The sequence below is a fragment of the Nicotiana tabacum genome, chromosome 11 (assembly GCF_000715075.1).
Source record: "Nicotiana tabacum cultivar K326 chromosome 11, ASM71507v2, whole genome shotgun sequence".
Lineage (NCBI taxonomy): Eukaryota > Viridiplantae > Streptophyta > Magnoliopsida > Solanales > Solanaceae > Nicotiana > Nicotiana tabacum.
In genome coordinates this window covers 179,126,224-179,147,325 of record NC_134090.1, presented here as the reverse complement: position 1 = coordinate 179,147,325, position 21,102 = coordinate 179,126,224, and the positions used below count along the sequence as shown (strand labels likewise).

At 33.3% G+C, this 21,102-nt stretch overlaps 1 protein-coding gene and 1 pseudogene across 1 annotated transcript; one reads left to right on the top strand and one right to left on the bottom strand.

The window, feature by feature from the left end:
- Positions 1-5,127: 5,127 nt before the first annotated feature.
- Positions 5,128-16,968, bottom strand: LOC142166154 (amino acid transporter AVT1J-like; annotated as a pseudogene).
- Positions 16,969-17,833: 865 nt separating this feature from the next.
- Positions 17,834-20,142, top strand: LOC107814371 (nucleoside diphosphate kinase 1-like). Its single transcript, XM_016639785.2, has 4 exons — positions 17,834-17,951; positions 18,085-18,133; positions 18,815-19,046; positions 19,808-20,142. Exons 1-4 carry the CDS (start codon positions 17,901-17,903, stop codon positions 19,920-19,922), a joined length of 447 nt encoding a protein of 148 aa, XP_016495271.1. The 5' UTR covers positions 17,834-17,900; the 3' UTR covers positions 19,923-20,142.
- Positions 20,143-21,102: the final 960 nt, after the last annotated feature.

Below are 21,102 nucleotides of genomic sequence, written 5' to 3'. Positions count from 1 at the left end.
CGAGACGTTTTATTTTTAATATTCAACGATGCATCTGAGTAGGTTATAAGTCGATGAATCAATTTACACAGATATATTTGATGACAAATTATATATACTATGTTCCGAGCGTCAAGATTCTAATTAGTATATATAATTTTTCATCAAATATATCTCTGTGTAAATTGATTCATCGACTTATAACCTACTCAGATGCATCGTTGAATATTAAAAACAAAACGTCTCGACTTATATCAATTAATCTGTTATAACTGATTCAACGACTTATAACCTAGTGATGAATGAATGTAATTCATTAACTCTATTATAATACAAATAATGAATACAGTAGCATATACTATATCTTCCGAGTGTATATATAAGATGTATATATAGTATAGTGTGTGTGTGTGTGTGTATATATATATATATATATATAGTTGTACTACTTTAATTACATATATAGCATGTTAGAGTATATTTTAGTGTATTCATTCCCTATATTACAAAAGTGTTAACGTATCAAATTTATATTATTTAGATAGTAAATAAAAAAATGATTTTTAATTTTGACCAATGATGACCTGAAAAGAGACCAACTTTGGTTGCTAATTATCCAGAATTAAAAAATAGCGACCAAAGTTGGTCGTTAATTTTAAATAAGATTTATTTATATTTTATAAAATATTTTAAATAATAATATAATTATTAAACGTTAGAACTGGGTCCCAAATTAGTGATCAAAGTTGGTCGCTACTTGCTTCCCCTTTCATAACCGACCAACTTTGGTCGCCAATTTTAAATATTATTTATTTATATTTTATAAAATATTTAAATAATAATATAATTATTAAAACGTTATAACTGGATCCCACATTAACGACCAAAGTTGGTCGCTAATTTCAATATTTCTTTGACCAAGCAAGTCTGACCAGCCCAGTCAACATGTTGACTACTTTACCGATCAAAAAGCGACCAACCTTGGTCGGTAAATAATTTAATAATTTTCTCCACATTAGCGATCAACGTTGGTCGCTTTTTTGACTAACCAACTTTGGTCGCAAAATTTTTGGTCGGTAATTTTCAAATTTCTAGTAGTGTATTTCTACACCAGTTTTATAACGCTAGGGCATTAATAGAGAGAAAATATAACGGAAGACATAACTGATCCTTTGTGCATAGTAATTTTTGGCCATTTTCCCTAGATTATTTGGTCCCCGTTAGTCCCAGTTGATAAATTTAAATCCAATTATAGACAGCTCCATATATTTCGGGATTCTTTTTCTACTGTTGAGCCAGATTGTCCATCAAAGTTTGTTGTTTACTTAGTCACGTATTTTTGTCTAAGTTTTCTGCACTGATAGTATATATATATATATATATATATATAACAAGAGCAATATTGCAAAGAAAGAGAGAGAATTTTTATTGAATTTTGGGATGAATTACAATGGAATAAGACCCCTCTATTTATATGGGGAAAATGACTTAGCCACCAAGTAACAAACCCTAGAATCTCTCTAAATATAGACATTCACCATAAATAAAATTCTATTTATAACACTCCCCCTTGAATGTCTATTCAACAGATAATGTGCCTCGTTAAAACCTTAACTAAAATAAAACCCAGTGGGAAAAAATTCTAGTGAAGGAAAAAGAGTACACATATCTAACAATACGCCTTTTGGTTGCCTCGTTAAAAACCTTACAAGGAAAACCCAGTGGGACAAAATCTTGTAAGGAAAAAAGAGTGTAACGCGCATTAACTCCCCCTGATGAGAACGTCAATTCACATCCTTGAGCCTTCGTATTCCAATCTTGTGCACCATCTTCAAAAGATCATTGGTAGAGATTTGATAAAACAAATCAGCCATATTAACTTGAATGAATATATTGCACCTTGAAATCATACTTCTCGATAGATACATAATGTTTTCATATAATGTCGTGAAATGGATTTTCAATATCTCCATAGAGGTATTTTCGCTATCACATTATCATGCCTATAGTTATAGCAAGATACATTTGCGCACAAATTGCACTGAGGAAGTGGTACTTCAAGATCAAAAATTGTATATGCTTCAAGCAACTTAAATCCTTCATGGATTGTCATATAAGTTAAGTTATATAAACCATATAATAGACTTTAATTAGATGCATATCAAGTTTTCATGTCATGTTAGACAAATAAGATATCGAAAACTGATTGCACATATCATTGACTTTATACTTTCAAGTGGTGGAACTACATGTTCAAAACTACATGTCTTTCATATGAAACCAATTCTATTCGAAATTGTTCCTCCAGACTTAAGATCCTCATATATATTTAGCGGTATCATAGATGTCGTCGACAAATATTTTATATCGGTCTCAACTTCCTTTTTTTTCATAAAGACATAACATAGAGATCTCTTCATTCATATATTCAGGTACCTGAATCTCTCATGCGATTTTATGAAGTGTTATGTCATGTGATCTTCTAGATCACTTGCCTCCTTATTATGATCAGTTTGATCATTTGCTCATCTTCTTTATCAAGAAGTTTTATTTGAAACCGATGTCTATATGCTTTAAGCGTATCATAGACTTTGTTCTTCTAGGACTTAATAGGAGTATTTGCAATGAGAATATAGTTACCTTCTTTGGGTCAGCAAATGCGTCTGGCATGCTTTGCAATATATCACAAATGAATTATCTTTTCATGAACTTCAAGTTCATCTTGTTTTATTCGGGGATCTAGATGTACAAATGATAATTCATTCCATGTAACTTTTTCTCAACTGTTTATCATGTCTCCTCCTCATATTAGAAAAACTAACTTATTTCTTCAACTTTGAGAACTCATCTTGTGCGTTATGGTGTTTATCAAAATATACACCGCACATCAATAATAATAATAAGATGAAATTATTTGGTTCCTGAACCTGAACTTGTAAGGGGAGAATGTAATATACTTTCGTATATGACATATATCAAACTGATATAGATAACTTTGTTCTCATAAGCAACAATTTTAGCTATTAAGTGGAGGCACTCAATAAATCATCTTGCTAAACTAGTTGTGATGCAGACCAACTTATCAAGATGAACTTAGAAAATATGAAAATTATGCTCGAAATTAAATTATTGAGCAAGTTACCTCGCAAAACACCATGTTGCTAGTTAATAATAATTATACATGTAACCATCTCATAGATGCATCTTATGCGGTATACATGACATGTGAATGGGCACATATTCACCTTTGATATTTCCAGCATTCATGGGATTCAATCCCAATTTTAGTTGGTCAATTATTTAATAAGAACAAGCAACGTAAGAGAATTCGTAAAGAACTTTGTAGTTCTTTAGTATTTACCCACGTGAATTCTCTTTTATTTTTGTATATCATACTTAGATTAAAATGGCTAAACCAATTATGCCAACTGAATAAATTATCAATATTGATAACTTCAGGTTTACACCATGATGTGTGCAATTATCAATAAAGCGGGTAATTTTTCACATACATATTACCCCGCTACAAGTTGTAGTAATAAAAGATATTAAATCTTTCCTTTATTTATAGTCTCAATATAACTGACCGCTTTCGCGAATACTTTAGAAACTCAATACGTTTCTTTAAGACTTACTACAACACAATGTCTTATTGATAATCAATTTTATTCCTTCAAAATAGTAATAATTGGCTCTTCCAGAGCTCTCAATTAATTTGGTACTACCACATATTCATCAACATCCATATGGTGAATATCTCTTTTAAAGAGAAAGTTATACCATTATGTTTATGGTCAAAATTATATGCAAGATCTATTTCTTGCATTACCGTTGTCCTTTAATAGTCACATCGTCAAAATATTTTGGCGTACAATAGGTATGTGACTAATGACCATTCATGCCATAATAATGATATTATTTTCTTATTTTCTCTCAAACCTCATTCTAAAGGTGAGTGTGATATATTTACTACCACTAGCACGTTCATATTCTTTCAAGAATAAATATGTATTCATAAATCAGATGTTGTCACACTCACATCATGAATGGACCATAATCATCTATATGTGCTTTACAAAATCTCATGTCAAATCGATGACAAATATTACTTTCACAGAGTGAAGAATTATTTTGAGAATCCTTATAATTCTCATTACCACAATGAGACAATTATAATTTCGTCTATTGCCACGTCCACATCTATTGACACATTCATTATTACTGTCTTCTTTCAGACTTATCACATACTGCTATCACATTCTCTTAAGGGAATGAGAATGGAGCAAATTCAATGGGACGGGTTTTCAATTCTTGTGCTCACGATCATACATGACTTTGATCATGGCAAGACTTAGAAATTTTACCACTTCGGGTGGTTATAATTTCTTACTAACTCCATTAGAGTTATAATCAAAATTTATTTTCTTTGCTTGTATTTAAAATCAAATTATAGAATAAAAGAGAAAATACGGTAATATCCATACCTTAAATCCATAATTTAATCGTGAAGGAAGTTAATAGAACAATTGACAATCATTATGCTCAATCTCAAAGCTTCTACTCAATTGGTTAGAGTCTCGTGCTGCTAACGTGTTATAAAACAATAAAAGAACAAGAGCAATATTGCAGAGAAAGACTTAGAGGGAATTCTTATTGAATTTTGGGATGAATTACAATGGAATAAGACCCCTCTATTTATAGGAGGAAAATGACTTAGCCACCAAGTAACAAACCCTAGAAACTCTCTAAATATAGGCATTCACCATAAATAAAATTCTATTTATAATAATATAAGTTTTTTACAGTTGAACTACAACAACAAATGTCTCCTCATTGTAATAATCCGTTTAAAAAGTGCAGTTAAACTGCACCGATTGATAGTATAACAAATTTTTACATGTGTGTAACTTAAACTTTATAGCAATTTGGCCATTACTTCAACATTTTTCTGTTCAAGATCCGAACTTTATTTTATGTTATCAAACATGTCCTGCTTATTATTCTATGATAAATTAAACCACATGAGAAGGATTAGATCAAAAGAGAATTAAGTATTAAGAATAACTCACAACTTTATGCAACAATTTGGAATAGGAAAGAAGAACAATAAGAAAGGATTTATTTGAAGTTCACAACATGAATCATACTTCATTTTTGTTGGACATGCTTCATGATATTTTTCAATGAAATATAAGTTCCAGATATGACAATACAAGTACCCAAAATTAAAATCACTCAAATAAATATAACTTCTATTCCAAAATTCCTTGAGTAATTCTTCTTGATCTTGAGATAGCAGAGGCATGGGAACAATATAGACACACTAACCATAAGTGATTGTGCTTAGTATAAAGCACAAGAGTAGAACCTGTTGACAACAAAAAGAAAGGGGAATGAGGCAAACTGTTTTTGAAGTAAGAGGATATAAAAAAAAATATAGTAGGAGTAATTTAATGGTTTAAATGTGAACTTATTATATATCGTGGCTTACTTTCGAAAATTACATTCCTAAAATCTGGTAAAAGCACGACGGAAAATTTAATTTTCTTTTATATGATATTAAAATAACACATTTTTATTAGGTGTTTATTCAGATTTTCGTATCATAATTGATTTTTCTATCTCAGGAAGGAAATGATAATATATTTACCATAATTGGGTTTTTCTTTTCCTAGAAAGAAAATATAATTTTTCCATATTTGGCTAGTCCCTTTTCTTGTAGGAAAAGGTTTTGGAGTTCTATAAATTGAAGATTCATCATTCTCATTCAGTAGCATCCATAATGTATTTATATGGGGTTTGAGAGTCGTGTTTAGGGGGAGAACTTTACCGGACAAATGTTAGTGCCTTTTCGTGATGTTATTCTTTCGATATTTTGTACTCTCTTTTTATATAGTGGATTGTTCATCTTTGCCGTAGACGTAGGTCAATTAACTGAACCACGTTAAATGTTTGTGTCTCTTTTGTTGTATGATTTATCGTTGTTCAAGGTTTACTTTGCTAGCTTCCACATGACACTTGTTTTCCGGTCCTAGCAATTTTAATTTATAAATTTATTCTCATTTTATCCTCGATGACGTACCTTTATAGTCGTTGAAATTATTTAAGATCATAAGTTTTAGAAGTACTTTTGGTACGTGTCAAAAGTTTTTCTTTCTTAGAAGTATAAATACAAATGTATAATATATGAAGCAGATGGAGTACAGATATTATCAAAAATTACCTTGGGAAATTGGCTCCTATCCTTCATGGAATTGCATAATGTTGGAAAAACTGCATGACCACAATAACAAAACGTGAACATACTTAGAGGCCAAAACTCCTCCGACAGAAACAACAACAATAACCCAGTATAATCTCATTTAGTGGGGTCTGGGGAGGGTAGTGTGTACGCAGACCTTACCCCTACCCTGGGGTAGAGAGATTGTTTCCAAATAGACCCTCGGTATCCTTCCCTCCAAGAACTTCCACCTTGCTCTTGGGAAGACTCGAACTCACAACCTCTTGGTTGGAAGTGAAGGTTGCTTACCATCAGGACAACCCCTCCGACAGAAACATAAGCCAATAAACCTAAGCTTTTTAACCATGTTGTTGGCAATATTATTAGGGCAACTAGAAAGACAAAGACTTCTCTTCCCACAATTTTCAGACCACCAACATGAAAATTTGCATTTGGGAATAGTTTTTGCAAATTGTCGCCTTCTAATATGAGGAACTCAACTGCAACTAAGTATAGTTCAAGATACATGAAAATTGATATTATGATTCTCCCTTTATTTCCAAAAGCAAATTCACCAATATCAGGATATGTTTTAATTGTTGGTGAGACAATCATACATCTTTGTAGAAGTAACCCTGTGTAGCAACATATAATTGCTACCAAAAATAATATCATCAAACATAACCATCCTCCTTCTGAAAGTGCATAGGGTACTGATAGTATTCCAACACCTATATAAAAGGAGGGGGGGGGGGAGAGTTAGGGCCCGTTTGACCATAAAAAATGATTCAGTTTTTCGAATTTTTTTTTACTTTTTTCGAAATTAGTGTTTGGCCATGAAAATTTCAAATTTCAGTTGAAGTTAAATTTCGAAATTTTTTTGGAATTTGAAAAACTCCAAAAAGTTGTTTTTTAAAATTTTCACTTCAAAGCACTCAACAACAACGACCCAGTATAATCCCACAAGTGGGGTCTGGGGAGGGTAATATGTACGCAGACCTTACCCCTACCCCGAAGGGTAGAGAGGCTGTTTTCAGGAGACCCTCGGCTTAAAAAAAAGCAACAAGAGCCGATATATTAGTACCATAAAAATGCATAATAAATAACAGCAATATAAGAGATATGAAATACAAAATACGAAATACGAAATAGATGGCTGGTATAGTAAAACTAGCAGGTAAAGCCCTGCATCAATAGACGACCAATGACATTCTTCGTCTAACTCCTAACTAGCTAGTCTCACTCTATTGTGTTGTATAAATATTTACAACTTCAAAGCACTCACAAAAATTCAAAAACAGCTCCAAATTATATTCACGTCTAAACACAACTCTAATTTTTAAATACTGCTTTAATTTTAACTTGAATTTCTTTTAATCTTTTTTACGGTATTTCACAATTCTTATGTCCAAATGCCCACTTAGAAGTTTCATGCATCGACTTTAAAAATATTTATATAATCATGTCACTTCTATTATATAAATATTAATTGGTACCTGATAAAAATAGTACCCACTCTGGTATAATTGGTTGAACTACACTAATTATAAAAATATATATTCAACTTCTAGTGTGTGTAATTTTATTCAATAATAAATCCAAAAGAGAGAGAGACATAAGACAACACATGTTATTGACATATTTTTGGACCAAATTTTAAGCAAAAAGCAAAAATTGATAGGAAACAAAATTCCAAATATTCATAACAAAATATATAATTTAAGTGATTATCACTTTTTCTTTTCATACCCACTCCATGTTTTATGAATACTACACCAAACATACCAAATGATAGTCTATATATACTTGAGATTTTGGCAAATATATGGAAAAGAAAGATATCAATGTTAAAAAGACAGTCATTTTCGTGGGCTGATCATAGCCACACCTTTCACTGGTAAAGTAGTCTATTCCCTCCCTGGTGTTTAATTGAGTTATTTGAATTTTAAAAATAAAAAATAAAAAAAGAGCACTTAGGTGCACGAAACTTCCGCTATGCACGGGATCCAGGGCAGGGCCGGACCATAAGGGTCTATTTTACGCAGCCTTATCCTGCATTTCTGCACGAGGTTTTTTCCACGGTTCGAACCCCTGACTTCCTGGTCACATGACAACAATTTTACCAGTTATACGCCAAGGCTCCCCTTCTTGGTTTGAATTTTAATAATTAAAGAAAAAAGTCTTTTGACACATAAAATATTTTCTCTCCACCCGCCAGTGATTGATGTAAATACCCGGTATGTAATTTTTTAAAGCTTTTTCAAGAAACATCATATTGTTGCGGAAGCCAAATGTATATAGTGTGAATAAGTCACAACTACTATACCAAAAATTATGACAGCCACCAAATAATAAATAAGACAATAAAGCAACAATAAAGGGAACACTAGAATTTACGAGGTTCGGCTAATTTTGCCTACTCCTTGGACACAACCAATATTTTATTCCACTCCAAAAATACAAGTGAAGTAATACTAAAGAGAGAAGATACAAATGCCTTAAACAGATGAGAAGGCAAATGAGAGGTGTGTTTCAATCCTAAACATTAGGCATTCTTTTATAGGGGAAAAATCCCCCCCCCAAACTTAACTCCCAACCAATGTAGGACTTTGGCATTTTGCCAAACTTCAACAAATTTCCACCTTGGCAAAATTCCACATTTTCAATTCTCTCTCAATAACAAATTTTGGTTGTGTCTTCATCTTCAATCTTCAGTGTTCAACAATGTTGATCAAATCCAAACAATGTTGAAACTTGATCGCAGTCACCACCTTAGTTAGCATATCAGCAGGATTCTCCGTAGTATGAATTTTCTTCACTGTGACTCTATGATTTCTCGTACGAAATGATACCGAACATCAATATGCTTTGTCCTTGCATGATAAACTTGGTTCTTCGCTAATTGAATAGCACTTTGACTATCACAAAAAATTGTGATACCTTTTTGTTCAACACCAAGCTCCTTTAGCAATCCTTGAAGCCAAATTGCCTCCTTCACAGCCTCTGTAATAGCCATGTACTCTGCCTCTGTTGTAGACAAAGCAACTGTTGACTGCAAAGTGGACTTCCAACTAACTGGTGCTTTTGCAAAAGTAAACACATAACCAGTAGTTGATCTTCGTTTGTCCAGATCACCCGCAAAATCTGAGTCACAATATCCAACTACAGACTGATTGTATTCCTGCTCAAAAACTAACCTGATATCTACAGTATTATGAATATACCGTAGAATCCACTTCACAGCTTGCCAATGCTCCTTCCCTGGATTGTGCATATATCTGCTAATAACTCCAACAGCTTGTGAAATGTCAGGCCTTGTGCAAACCATTGCATACATCAAGCTACCAACAGCATTTGCGTATGGTACCTTTGACATATACTCTCGTTCAGCTTCATCCATTGGCGACATAATAGTACTTAGCTTAAAATTGGAAGCAAGTGGAGTACTAACTGGCTTAGTCTTGTCATCTATGCCAAAACGTTGAAGTACTCTCTTCAAATATTCCTTTTGAGATAAACAGAGTTTCTTTGAACGTCTATCTCTAATTATCTCCATGCCAAGAATTTTCTTTGCCTCACCCAAATCCTTCATCTCGAACTTCTTCTTCAGTTGAATCTTCAACTTATCAATTTCTTCTGAATTCTTGGAAGCTATCAACATATCATCAACATATAGGAGAAGATATACAAAGGAACCATATTTAAGCTTGTGCAAATACACACAATGATCGTATTTGCTTCTCTTGTACCCTTGCCGCAACATAAACTCGTCAAATCGCTTGTACCATTGTCTAGAAGATTGTTTTAATCCGTACAATGATTTTTCAAGTTTGCACACCATATTTTCTTTTCCAGCAACTTTGAATCCTTCTGGCTGAGTCATGTAGATTTCCTCCTCCAAGTTTCCATGTAAAAACGCAGTTTTTACATCCATCTGAACTAGTGCCAAATCCAATTGTGCTACCAAAGCCAACATAATTCTAATGGAGGAATGTTTTACAACTGGAGAAAACACTTCATTGTAATCAATTCCCTCCTTTTGAGCATATCCTTTGGCCACCAATCTTGCTTTGTAGCGAACATATACTTGGTTAGGAAATCCTTCCTTCTTTGCAAATACCCATTTGCACCCAATTGCTTTCTTTCCCTTCGGAAGATTGGCCAATCTCCATGTATGATTCTGATGAAGGGACTGTATTTCATCATTCATGGCAATCCTCCACTTATCTTCTTCTGAACTTTGGACAGCGTCTTTATAAGTAGTAGGAACATCATCAGCTACAATTGAGGTTGCACAAGCAACCGTCTCTATGAGATGAACAGGTTTCGTTATTGTTCTTTTTGGCCTGCTGGTTGCTATTGATTCAAGTTGTTGTTGAGGTTCCTGAGTTGGAATCTCCTCTACTGGCTCTCCTTCCAGAGGGTAATCTTCATTTGTTTCCTCCTCTGCTTCTTGTGTAGGAAAAATAAATTTTCCCTCAAACTCCACCTGCTTAGAAACACCTTTATTTTGTTTGGTGTCTTCTGTTACCTTATTTACCATAGCAGATTCATCAAAGGTAACATCTCTGCTGAATATTACTTTCTTTGTCATAGGACACCATAAGCGATATCCTTTGACTCCAGAAGTAATTCCCATAAAAATAGCCTTCTTTGCCCTTGGATCCAATTTTGACTCCGTCACATGATAATATGCAGTTGAGCCAAACACGTGCAAAGAGTTATAATCTACAACAGGTTTTCCGTACCATTTTTCAAATGGTGTCTTGCCATCAATAGCAGCAGATGGTAGACGATTAATGAGGTGGCATGCATATGTAATTGCCTCAGCCCAAAATTCTTTGCCCAAGCCAGCATTGGACAACATACACCGTACCTTCTCCAGCAAGGTCCGGTTCATACGTTCTGCCACTTCATTCTGTTGTGGTGTATGTCTAACAGTGAAGTGTCGGACGATGCCATCATTTTCACAGACCTTATTGAAATGATCATTTTTGTATTCACCTCCATTGTCTGTGCGAATACACTTGATCCTCCTGCCTGTCTGATTCTCCACCATCGTCTTCCATTTGAGAAAAATTCCCAACACTTCATCTTTGCTCTTCATTGTATACACCCATACTCTTCGGGAAAAATCATCAACAAAGGTTACAAAATAGTGCTTCCCACCCAATGAAGGTGTTTTGGAAGGACCCCAAACATCAGAGTATACATAATCCAAAATGCCTTTAGTATTATGGATCGTTGTACCAAATTTAACCCTTGTCTGTTTCCCTTTAATACAATGCTCACAAAACTCCAAGTTGCAAGCCTTGACTCCTTTTAACAATCCTTGATCTGATAGAGTTTTCAAGGATTTTCCTCCAGCATGTCCCAAGCGCATGTGTCATAGCTTGGTTGCTTCTGCCTCTTTGTCGTCACTGGATGTCACTGTCGCTGTCCCAATAACTGTACTGCCACAATAGCGGTACATATTATTATTCTTCCGATTAGCCTTCATTACCACTAGTGCACCAGAACATACTCTCATCACTCCATTTTCTGCAATGATTTTAAACCCTTTTGATTCCAGGGCTCCCACAGAGATGAGATTCTTCTTCAAATCCGGTACATATCGAACATTTGTTAATGTTCTGATCATTCCATCATGGTTCCTTAATCGTATTGAACCAATTCCATATGAGGTAAGAGGGCTGTTATCCGCTGTGTGGACGACTCCATATTCTCCTTCTTGAAATTCCACGAACCAGTCCCTGTTGGGACACATATGATAGCTACAAGCCGAGTCCATCAACCATATGTCTGATGATGTTGATGACTCTGTTGTAACTAATGAGAAATCTGAATCATCACAATCAGCTACATTTGAATCCATAATGGCCTTTCCATTGTTATGTTTGGCCTTATTCTTCAACTTCAACTTCGGACAGTCTTTCTTCCAGTGCCCTTTTTCTCGACAAAAGGCACATTCATCTTTGCTGGGTCTGGATCTTGACTTGGATCTTCCCTTCTTTGTCCTCGTTTGACTTTGAGGACGACCCCTCACAAATAGTGCTTCTCCTTCTCCGCCCTTCTGTTTTTCTCGCTTTCTTTGTTCATAGTTGTACAAAGCCGAACAAACTTCTCTAAGAGAAACTTCGTCATTTCCATGGAGTAGAGTAGTTTCAAGGTGCTCGTACTCATCAGGAAGTGACGCCAACAACATCAAGGCCAAGTCACCATCATCATAAGTTGTATCCATATTTTGCAAATCTGTGACCAACTTATTGAAACTGGTGATATGTTCATTCATCGTGGTACCAGGAACATTGGTGAAGTGAAACAGTCTCTTCTTCATGTACAATTTATTTTGACTATTTTTCTTCAAAAATTTATCCTCCAGTGCTTTCCATAATTTACTTGCAGAAGTTTCCTTTGTGTATGGATATTTCTGCTCTCTAGCAAGGAAGGATCGAATGGTACCGCAAGCAACACGATTGAGAATCTTCCAATCTTCTTCTCCAATAACATCTGGTTTCTTTTCTTCAATGGCCAGATCTAGCCCTTGTTGAAAAAGGACATCTAGAACCTCGCCTTGCCACATCCCAAAATGCCCGGACCCGTCAAAAATTTCTACCGCAAATTTCGCATTTGACACAATTCTTGTCATAAGCGAAGATGCCAATGATGACGTATTGTTGACACTTGATGTAGATTCTTCTTGTTTATTGTCTCCCATATTTGACACAAATATTATTTAATAGCTGACGACACAAATCAAGATTATTTCCTTTCTGATGTAGAAGATCAGACTAAGCTGCAACCACAGAGCATACTCAGACAGAACCTTGACTCAGTTACCAAGATAAATCTTTTCTGATGTGGAAGATCAGACTATGCTGCAACCACAGAGCATACTTAGACAGTACCTTGGCTCTGATACCAATTGTTGCGGAAGCCAAATGTATATAGTGTGAATAAGTCACAACTACTATACCAAAAATTATGACAGCCACCAAATAATAAATAAGACAATAAAGCAACAATAAAGGGAACACCAGAATTTACGAGGTTCGGCTAATTTTGCCTACTCCTCGGACACAACCAATATTTTATTCCACTCCAAAAATACAAGTGAAATAATACTAAAGAGAGAAGATACAAATGTCTTAAACAGATGAGAAGGCAAATGAGAGGTGTGTTTCAATCCTAAACATTAGGCCTTCTTTTATAGGGGAAAAATCCCCCCCAAACTTAACTCCTAACCAATGTGGGACTTTGGCATTTTGCCAAACTTCAACATATATCAAGTACAGTTAAATCAGTGATGGATGGAGAGTACACAATTTGGTTCAACTGAACCCAACATTTTCGATACGCCCCGAATATATATGTGAAAAAAGACAGTAATTTCAATAAATATTAAACTTTGAACTCATACTTTGTGTAATAGGTTTAGTGTTAAGACCACAAATATCCAAACCGTAAAATATTATAAACTGTCTGCCTCTGCTTAAAATCTATGATTTAAAAGATTACATAACATTTTATGACTATAACAACACGTAATTAAGAGTAAAATCGAAAATTTAAAGTTAAAAAGCTTTAAAATATGAATAAGTGTTTTTCTGTAATAAAATAAAAAAATAGTGTTATATAAAATAAAATAGGCGGCATATTGAATATTTTAATTGATGCTTGAGCCCTAAAGGGAGGTAGTGACTATGAGTAGATCACCATTTAAGAATCACACGTAAAATGTCATGCAAAGTAATTAAAGCTTGTAATTCTATATTTTTCTTCAGATGTGTTTTAGTGGAGAGGATAGTTATTTAATGGAAATACGTAATTAAGAGGCGAAGTCAAAATTTTAATTTTATAGGTTCTAGATTTGTTCAAGTGTTAATATTGGGTTCTAAATTTAATGTATATGTATCTAATGATTTTTTAACATAAATATATTGTATGAGCAAAAGTTATTGAATTCGATCGAATATGTATAAAAACTTCCAACTCCGTCCCTAAAGTCATTCTGCAGAGCAGAAGTGAATCCAAGATTTACACTTTATGGACTCAAACTCGCAATTCTACCACATCTTATCTAATTTAATGGGTTCGAAATTTATTATTTATACATACGTAATAATTTTTTGAATAAAAATATAAGATATAAGCGAAAGTCATGGAATTCATTTGAACCTATAGCTCTGTGTCAAGGGATGGCCTCCCAAACCTAATCATGGGATAGTGCATCCATTTGGGCCTACAAGATGGCATAGGCTGAAATAAAGTGTTATTTTTAATATAAAATAATCTTTTTTTCAAAGTTCCGAAAGAAATTCAAGTTTTTGGAGAATTCCATGAACTTGGAAAATAATTTCAAAGTTTTGATATAAACTTTTTTTATATGGGAAAACGCTATCAAACTAACTTAATTTGAAATTGGAAGAACATTTTGGCCAAAAAAATAATTTCACCTTATTTTCCTTCCAAAGGAGACTTAATTAAGGCTAACTAATTGTCATGTTCTCCAGGGGCGGAGACGACTTACGGGTTCACGTGAACCCAGTAGCTTTTGTCCAAACCATGTAAATATGTTCGAAAAATTCCTTAAATATCTATAAATGTTTGAATGTGAACCCAATTACTATTGAAAATTTATTCGAGGTCGTTGCAGGAATTCATAAACATTAAATCCTAAATCCGCATGTTCTCTATCGAGATCACATGCTGCAAGATCAAATAAATGGTTGATCAATATTCCCAGCAAAACATGAGACACACATTAAATCACCACTGATCATTTGAAAGTTTTGAAGACCTACTATTAGTATAAATGATAGGTATTAGAGATTTTCAACCATGGGGTACGGATATGATCTCTTCATTTTTAACCAAAAAACTTGGGTTCGAGCTCTGAAAATAAAATTTTATTTTGTATGGAGGGCTTCCTCCTTTTGATGAGCCTTACGCAACTCGAATTCGGATTATTCAGAGTTCCAACATAGGTACTAAACAAAAAATATTGACAACAATACTTAAATAGAAAAGATAAAGAGCAAATTTATTTTTACCAAACAGGAGTAATATATAACGATTATTTTGAATTATCTAACGTGTTTATATTTCTGATGTTCGTTACTAAATAAAGTATTAGTCATTCACAAGCAAATAATATAAATATCTAGCTTTTGGAGAGCAAATATGAATAAAAAGAAATAAATTGCATTACTAAAAGAAAGAATACTAATCAATAGCAGCTTTGGGTATTGTCACGATAAAGTAATCAAATTATTTAGCTATCTGTATATGTCATATAACTTTTTATCCGAAAAAAATAAAGCTTACATTTTTCTTCTTCTTTTTATCTCACTCTGCTCTGCAATGAAACTGTAACATCAATTTTATATTTTACATCTGCTCCATAAGTTTCTTTTCGAATAATGAGCCTAACCATTTTAATGTTTTTTAATGAACTAGTATTAGAGTACGCGCTTTGCGCGTGTACCTTATATCAATGAATATATAATTTTTTAAAAATACAAAAAATATTAAATAATGTGAGTTATTGAATAAAATAAAATGAAAAGTATAAATTCTTAAATATGATGAACATTGATCATTTTTAGCCTGTTAGCTCGATAAATAAATAATAATATAAAATCTTAAAAAAATACTATAATATTAGAGTTAATACTTTATAAAAAATAACATAAATATAGGAAGCTGTCATTTATTAGAATGGTTATAAAAAGAAAAAAAAGACTTTGTATGTAGGTTATTATACGAAAATTTTAATCGAATGGTCATATAAAATAAAGGTCAAAAAAAATAAGGTAGAAACCCAATATTGTTATTTTATTATAATCATTCAAATTTTAATTGATAAAGTTATTTTTTTAGACCCTTGAATTATAGTAAAAGAGAAACGATAACTTAAACCATGGTAATATCACAATGGAAGGATATCACAATGGAAATTTAGCTTTGCTTTGAATGGCCAATACTCATGTTAGTTTTTATTTAATAAATATATTACACGTCATATAATTCTATATATTAAGATTTTTACATAGTTCAAATAAAAAAATATAATAAGTAAAATTTCAGCTTTCCTAAAAGTTAGAAAAATAATTAAATGATTATTTTGAGTGTAAATTAATTTTCTTGATTTCTTTTTATACTTCTTATATTTGTCGAAGGATATCTAGCAATGGAAATGTAGCTTTTCTTTGGATGGAAAATTACTCACGTTAGGTTTGATAATTAACGTGTTACATGTTGCCAAATATTATGACTTTTTACATATATACTTCAAAAAAGAATTAAGAAAAGATATAATAAGAAAAATTTTAGGTGATTTTAAAGTCCTAAAAAAATTAGGAGAAATAATGAAATGACTAATTTGTCTAGTATGAAATCAAGTTTTAGAGGGTAAAAAAGGCGAACGACATTTCGCCTTTTATTTATTAAATAAAAACTAATTTGTCTAGTATGAAATCAAGTTTTAGAGGGTAAAAAAGGCGAACGACATTTCGCTAAGGGCCTTCGTACTTTTAATATAGTATAGATATTCTAATGATCGTTTTTAATACTTGTCACCATGTTGAAATATTCAATAATTTATACTTTTATCTTTTTATATTATATGATATTTTTTTAACTTGTCCAAAAGAAATATTATTACGTATATTAAAAAAAATTAACTTCAAACTTCTCATTTTATCTTTAACGACATGCTCTTACAATGTATTAGGCGCACTAGCGAATTCAACTGGTGTGGCCTCCATTTTTGTTTGTCTCGAGCCGTAAATATTTACTTGGTAAATAAAATCATTTACTTGCAAAAAAAAAAAAAAAATGTTGCTACTTCATATGCTAGACTTATCTTGAATATGACAGTCAATAATTCCAAAGAGAGTGTTGTGTTGTTAAAACTAATTTGAACAATAAAAAGACAACAGAAACATTAACTTAAAATAAGAAAATGTGACAAAATGCAAGACAACGTATTTTTTGTTCATAATATTTATGTGGTTATAAAAATTTCTCACTAAGATAAATTAAAATGGTTTTTGATTATTTAATATATATATATATATATATATATATATATATATATATATATTTTATATAATTTTCATAAAACACTACAGTTTAGAGCCTAATTATTACCTTAGTAATTATAGTTTGCCTAATTACTATTCATAGCTATTGTTTAATTTTGCGCAACGAATACAACATGTGTCAAGCGCAACCAATACAAGTAAGACGAAATTAGAAATACAAAAAAAAAAAAAAAATGCTCTCGTTGAGAGTCAAACTCAAGAGTTCCGCTTACTAAGATGGTGGTCTAACCAACTGAACTACAAGAGCATGTTACTTTCTTATTTTAATTTAAAATAATTGGTCTCCTATTTCAGTACTACAAGTGAAGTTGCTATAAAATTTAAATATAGCTCGAGTAATTTTTTTTGAAAGTATAGCTATGAATTGTAAATACATAGTATATATTTAATGTATGACATAATTTTTCCTATTTTTTTTTTTATAAACAAACTAATAAGAAAAGGAAACAAAAAATGACGTGGAATTCCCTGGTTGGGTAGCTTGAAAACCCCACGGGAACTTTCCACGTAGCATTTCTCAAAAACAGAATCGATTTTTTTTAATTGTTAAAATAGCCACACTCCCACATTCACAATTCAAAATAACTGGAAAAATGGAGCAGACCTTCATCATGATCAAGCCTGATGGTGTCCAACGTGGCCTGGTTTGCTTCATTTCGATTTGTTTTAATTTTGTTTTTATTCCTGTTAAATGTAAGTAATTCTCTCTCTTTTTTGTTGGTTGATCTATGCTTTAATTGACTAATTTTGGATCAATGTTTTGATTTTATCTTTCAGGTTGGTGAGATTATTGGAAGATTCGAGAAGAAAGGTTTCTCTTTGAAAGGTAAATTTTCCTCTACTGACTTCAAATTTCCCCAATTGTTATTAATAAATGTTTATTTTGGTAGATCGATTTAAGAATAAGGGCTTTAGTGTAATATATTTTATTCAATTGAATTCCCTTCGCCGAAAAATTACATTATTCAAATAAGGTTAAAAACAAAATCTTTTGAACATATATCAATTTTTTGAAATGCCCTTATAATAAGTGAAGCTTCTAGTACGGTTGTAAAGGTAGTTCAAAAATTGATTTAGGTCATAGGTTCAGTATTAGGTATGGCGCTCTTGCATTCTTTTGAATCCCTTGGTAGAATTCCTGGCTTCACCACTGATCTAACGGTAAATTTATTTCCATGACCTATAGGTCACGGGTTCTAGCCATGGAATTAGCCATTGAGGCTCGCATCAGGATAGGATGCCTGCATTATACCCCTTCGGGGTACGGCCCTTCCCCCGACCCTGCGTGAACGCGGGATGCTCCGTGAAACACCGGGATGCCTTTACTCAAGTGTTGTTCCCTGCACAAAAGGATATTACCAGTCATAATTTAGTATTGCCCTTGTTGTAATTTTTTTAGTATGTATGTGATAACTTTATTAGACGATTGTACAATCCTTACTTTTTTTTCGCTCGATTAATTTGCTAGAACTAAACTTAGCATGTTGGCTACTCTGTTTGAATGCAGGCTTGAAGTTAATTACTGTGGATCGTGCTTTTGCTGAAAAGCACTATGCAGACCTGTCTGCAAAGCCGTTCTTCAATGGGCTCGTTGAATACATTGTTTCTGGCCCCGTTGTTGCAATGGTGTGGGCAGGTAAGAGTGTAGTTACAACCGGTAGGAAGATAATTGGAGCAACAAACCCGTTGGAGTCTGCTGCTGGCACCATTCGTGGAGATTATGCTATTGACATTGGGAGGTAAAACATCTAATTTCCCAGTTTAGTGTTTGCTATAACGTACATTTGTCTCAAACCAATGTGCCAATAGTTAGGATCATTATGTCTTCCAGCACGCCTAACACCAAGTTAAAACTCGGTTGACAACTTATCTGCTCAATGATGTTATGTAATTCAGTATTTCGAGCTCTTATCCTGCTAGTGATGTTGATTGCTCAGCGGTTAAAAAACGTAAATCTGTTCCTTGGATAATCATTGGGTGCAGAATTTATCAGATTCTGTTCGTGTTCAGTTTCTAATGACTTTTTGCCAAAGTCAGAGTTTTGAGTAATGCATCAGTAAATGTCATTTGTGCCAAGTTCACCTTTTCTTTTATGGCTTTGATAGCTACAACTGTTATCTTGTTTCACAAGTTGAATTAGTCCATAATTTATCTAGAAAATGTTACCTTCAATTTTAGGTTCTTTGGTCTATTTCTTATCTTGGGAAAGTAGATTCTATTGTTGCTTTAATACATCGACTATGCTGGCTTGAGTCGGGTTTCTACTGGAAACAGCCTCTCTACCTGCTCAAGGTAGGGTTAAGACTGCGTACATACTATCCCGAGACTCCACTTGTAGGATTCCACAGGTTTTGTTGTTGTTGTTGTTGTTGGAAAGCGGATCCTATTCAATCCCACTCTTATGTATTTATATTGTTTGAGTATGACGGAGTAAATTGGTACGTTTGCACTATCAAATTAGCCAGGTAGCTGAAAGTATGAGAAACCTTTTAAATCGCAGGAACGTTATTCATGGAAGTGATTCTGTTGAGAGCGCTAAGAAGGAAATTGCTCTTTGGTTTCCTGAAGGTGTCGCGGAGTGGCAGAGCAGCCTTCACTCTTGGATCTATGAGTAAAAGATTTTACGAGTTGACTATCAATAGCCCGTCCATATGCACACAGTGTGTATCTCATAGTGTCACCTATGTGTATCAACAACCCGTCTATCTCTATATATCTTTCCAAACTGCCTGATGTTTGAGTAGAAATATTGTTGTTTCAGACTTGTTTCCATTTGCTAGTTCAAGAAAACAGAGATATGATATGAGCAGAATTAGTGTAGTCATTTCACTTGAAGCTGTATTTTACATAATTGAGCTTTGCCATATGTCAACTTCACTACTATTAAAAAGGCTGCCCGATGCACTAAGGTCCGGCTATGCATGGGATCTGGAGCAGAGGCGGATTTAGGATTTCTAGTATATGGGTGCACTACTAAAAAAAGAGGAAAAAATATATTAAGTGGGAATTGATCACTATTGCTCTTGGTAAATAACTCAGCTTTCAACCAAGTGCACCATTCAACCTTCGTAGAGCATGGGTGCAAACAATTAATATTATATCAATTTTAGAAAATATGTAAATGAAATATCTAAATTTACAGGTAGAGCATGGGTTCACGTGCCCCATAGTTTTGCTTATACATACGCCCCTGATCTGGGGAAGGGCTGGACCACAATGGTCTATTGTATGCTGTTTGAGCAAAAAGTTTAAGACTCTTTTGCCAACTTCAATTATCAATACTAAAAGAGGTAAATCTTAGCTAAACATAATTTATCCCAGATCCAAACATATACTCCCTCCGCTCCAATTTATGTGAATTGTTTGACTGGACACAGAGTTTAAGAAAAAATGAAGACTTTTAGAATTTTTGGTCCTAAACAAGTTAAAAGGGGGTCGAGATTATTTGTGTGGTTATAAAATCATCTCATTAATGGTAGAATTATAAGTTTAAGCTAAATTGTTACCAAATTTAGAAAGGGGTCACTCTTTTTGGAACGGACCAAAAATAAATAGGTTCACATAAACTGGAACAGAGGGAGTACAACGAGAAATACCAATTGTAGGAACATATTAGATTTATCGATATCGTAATCTTACTTCAAACACGGGAGATGAGTTCATATCTGAAGGCAACAAGAATTATAAATGAAAGAGTAAAGAGGAAAAAGTGAAGCTATTGTTCGTTTGCCAGAGATTCTTCTTTCCCCTTGTTATTTTCCTAGTTTTTCCTTTCCTGTCTCCTTTTCTCTCTTT

Excerpts from the sequence above, each read along its gene's own strand:
- LOC107814371 (XM_016639785.2), top strand. The coding sequence starts at position 17,901 with ATGGAGCAGACCTTCATCATGATCAAGCCTGATGGTGTCCAACGTGGC. Across the intron at positions 18,134-18,814 it reads GAAAGGTTTCTCTTTGAAAG|GCTTGAAGTTAATTACTGTG; the intron begins GTAAATTTTCCT and ends GTTTGAATGCAG. Across the intron at positions 19,047-19,807 it reads TATGCTATTGACATTGGGAG|GAACGTTATTCATGGAAGTG; the intron begins GTAAAACATCTA and ends TTTAAATCGCAG.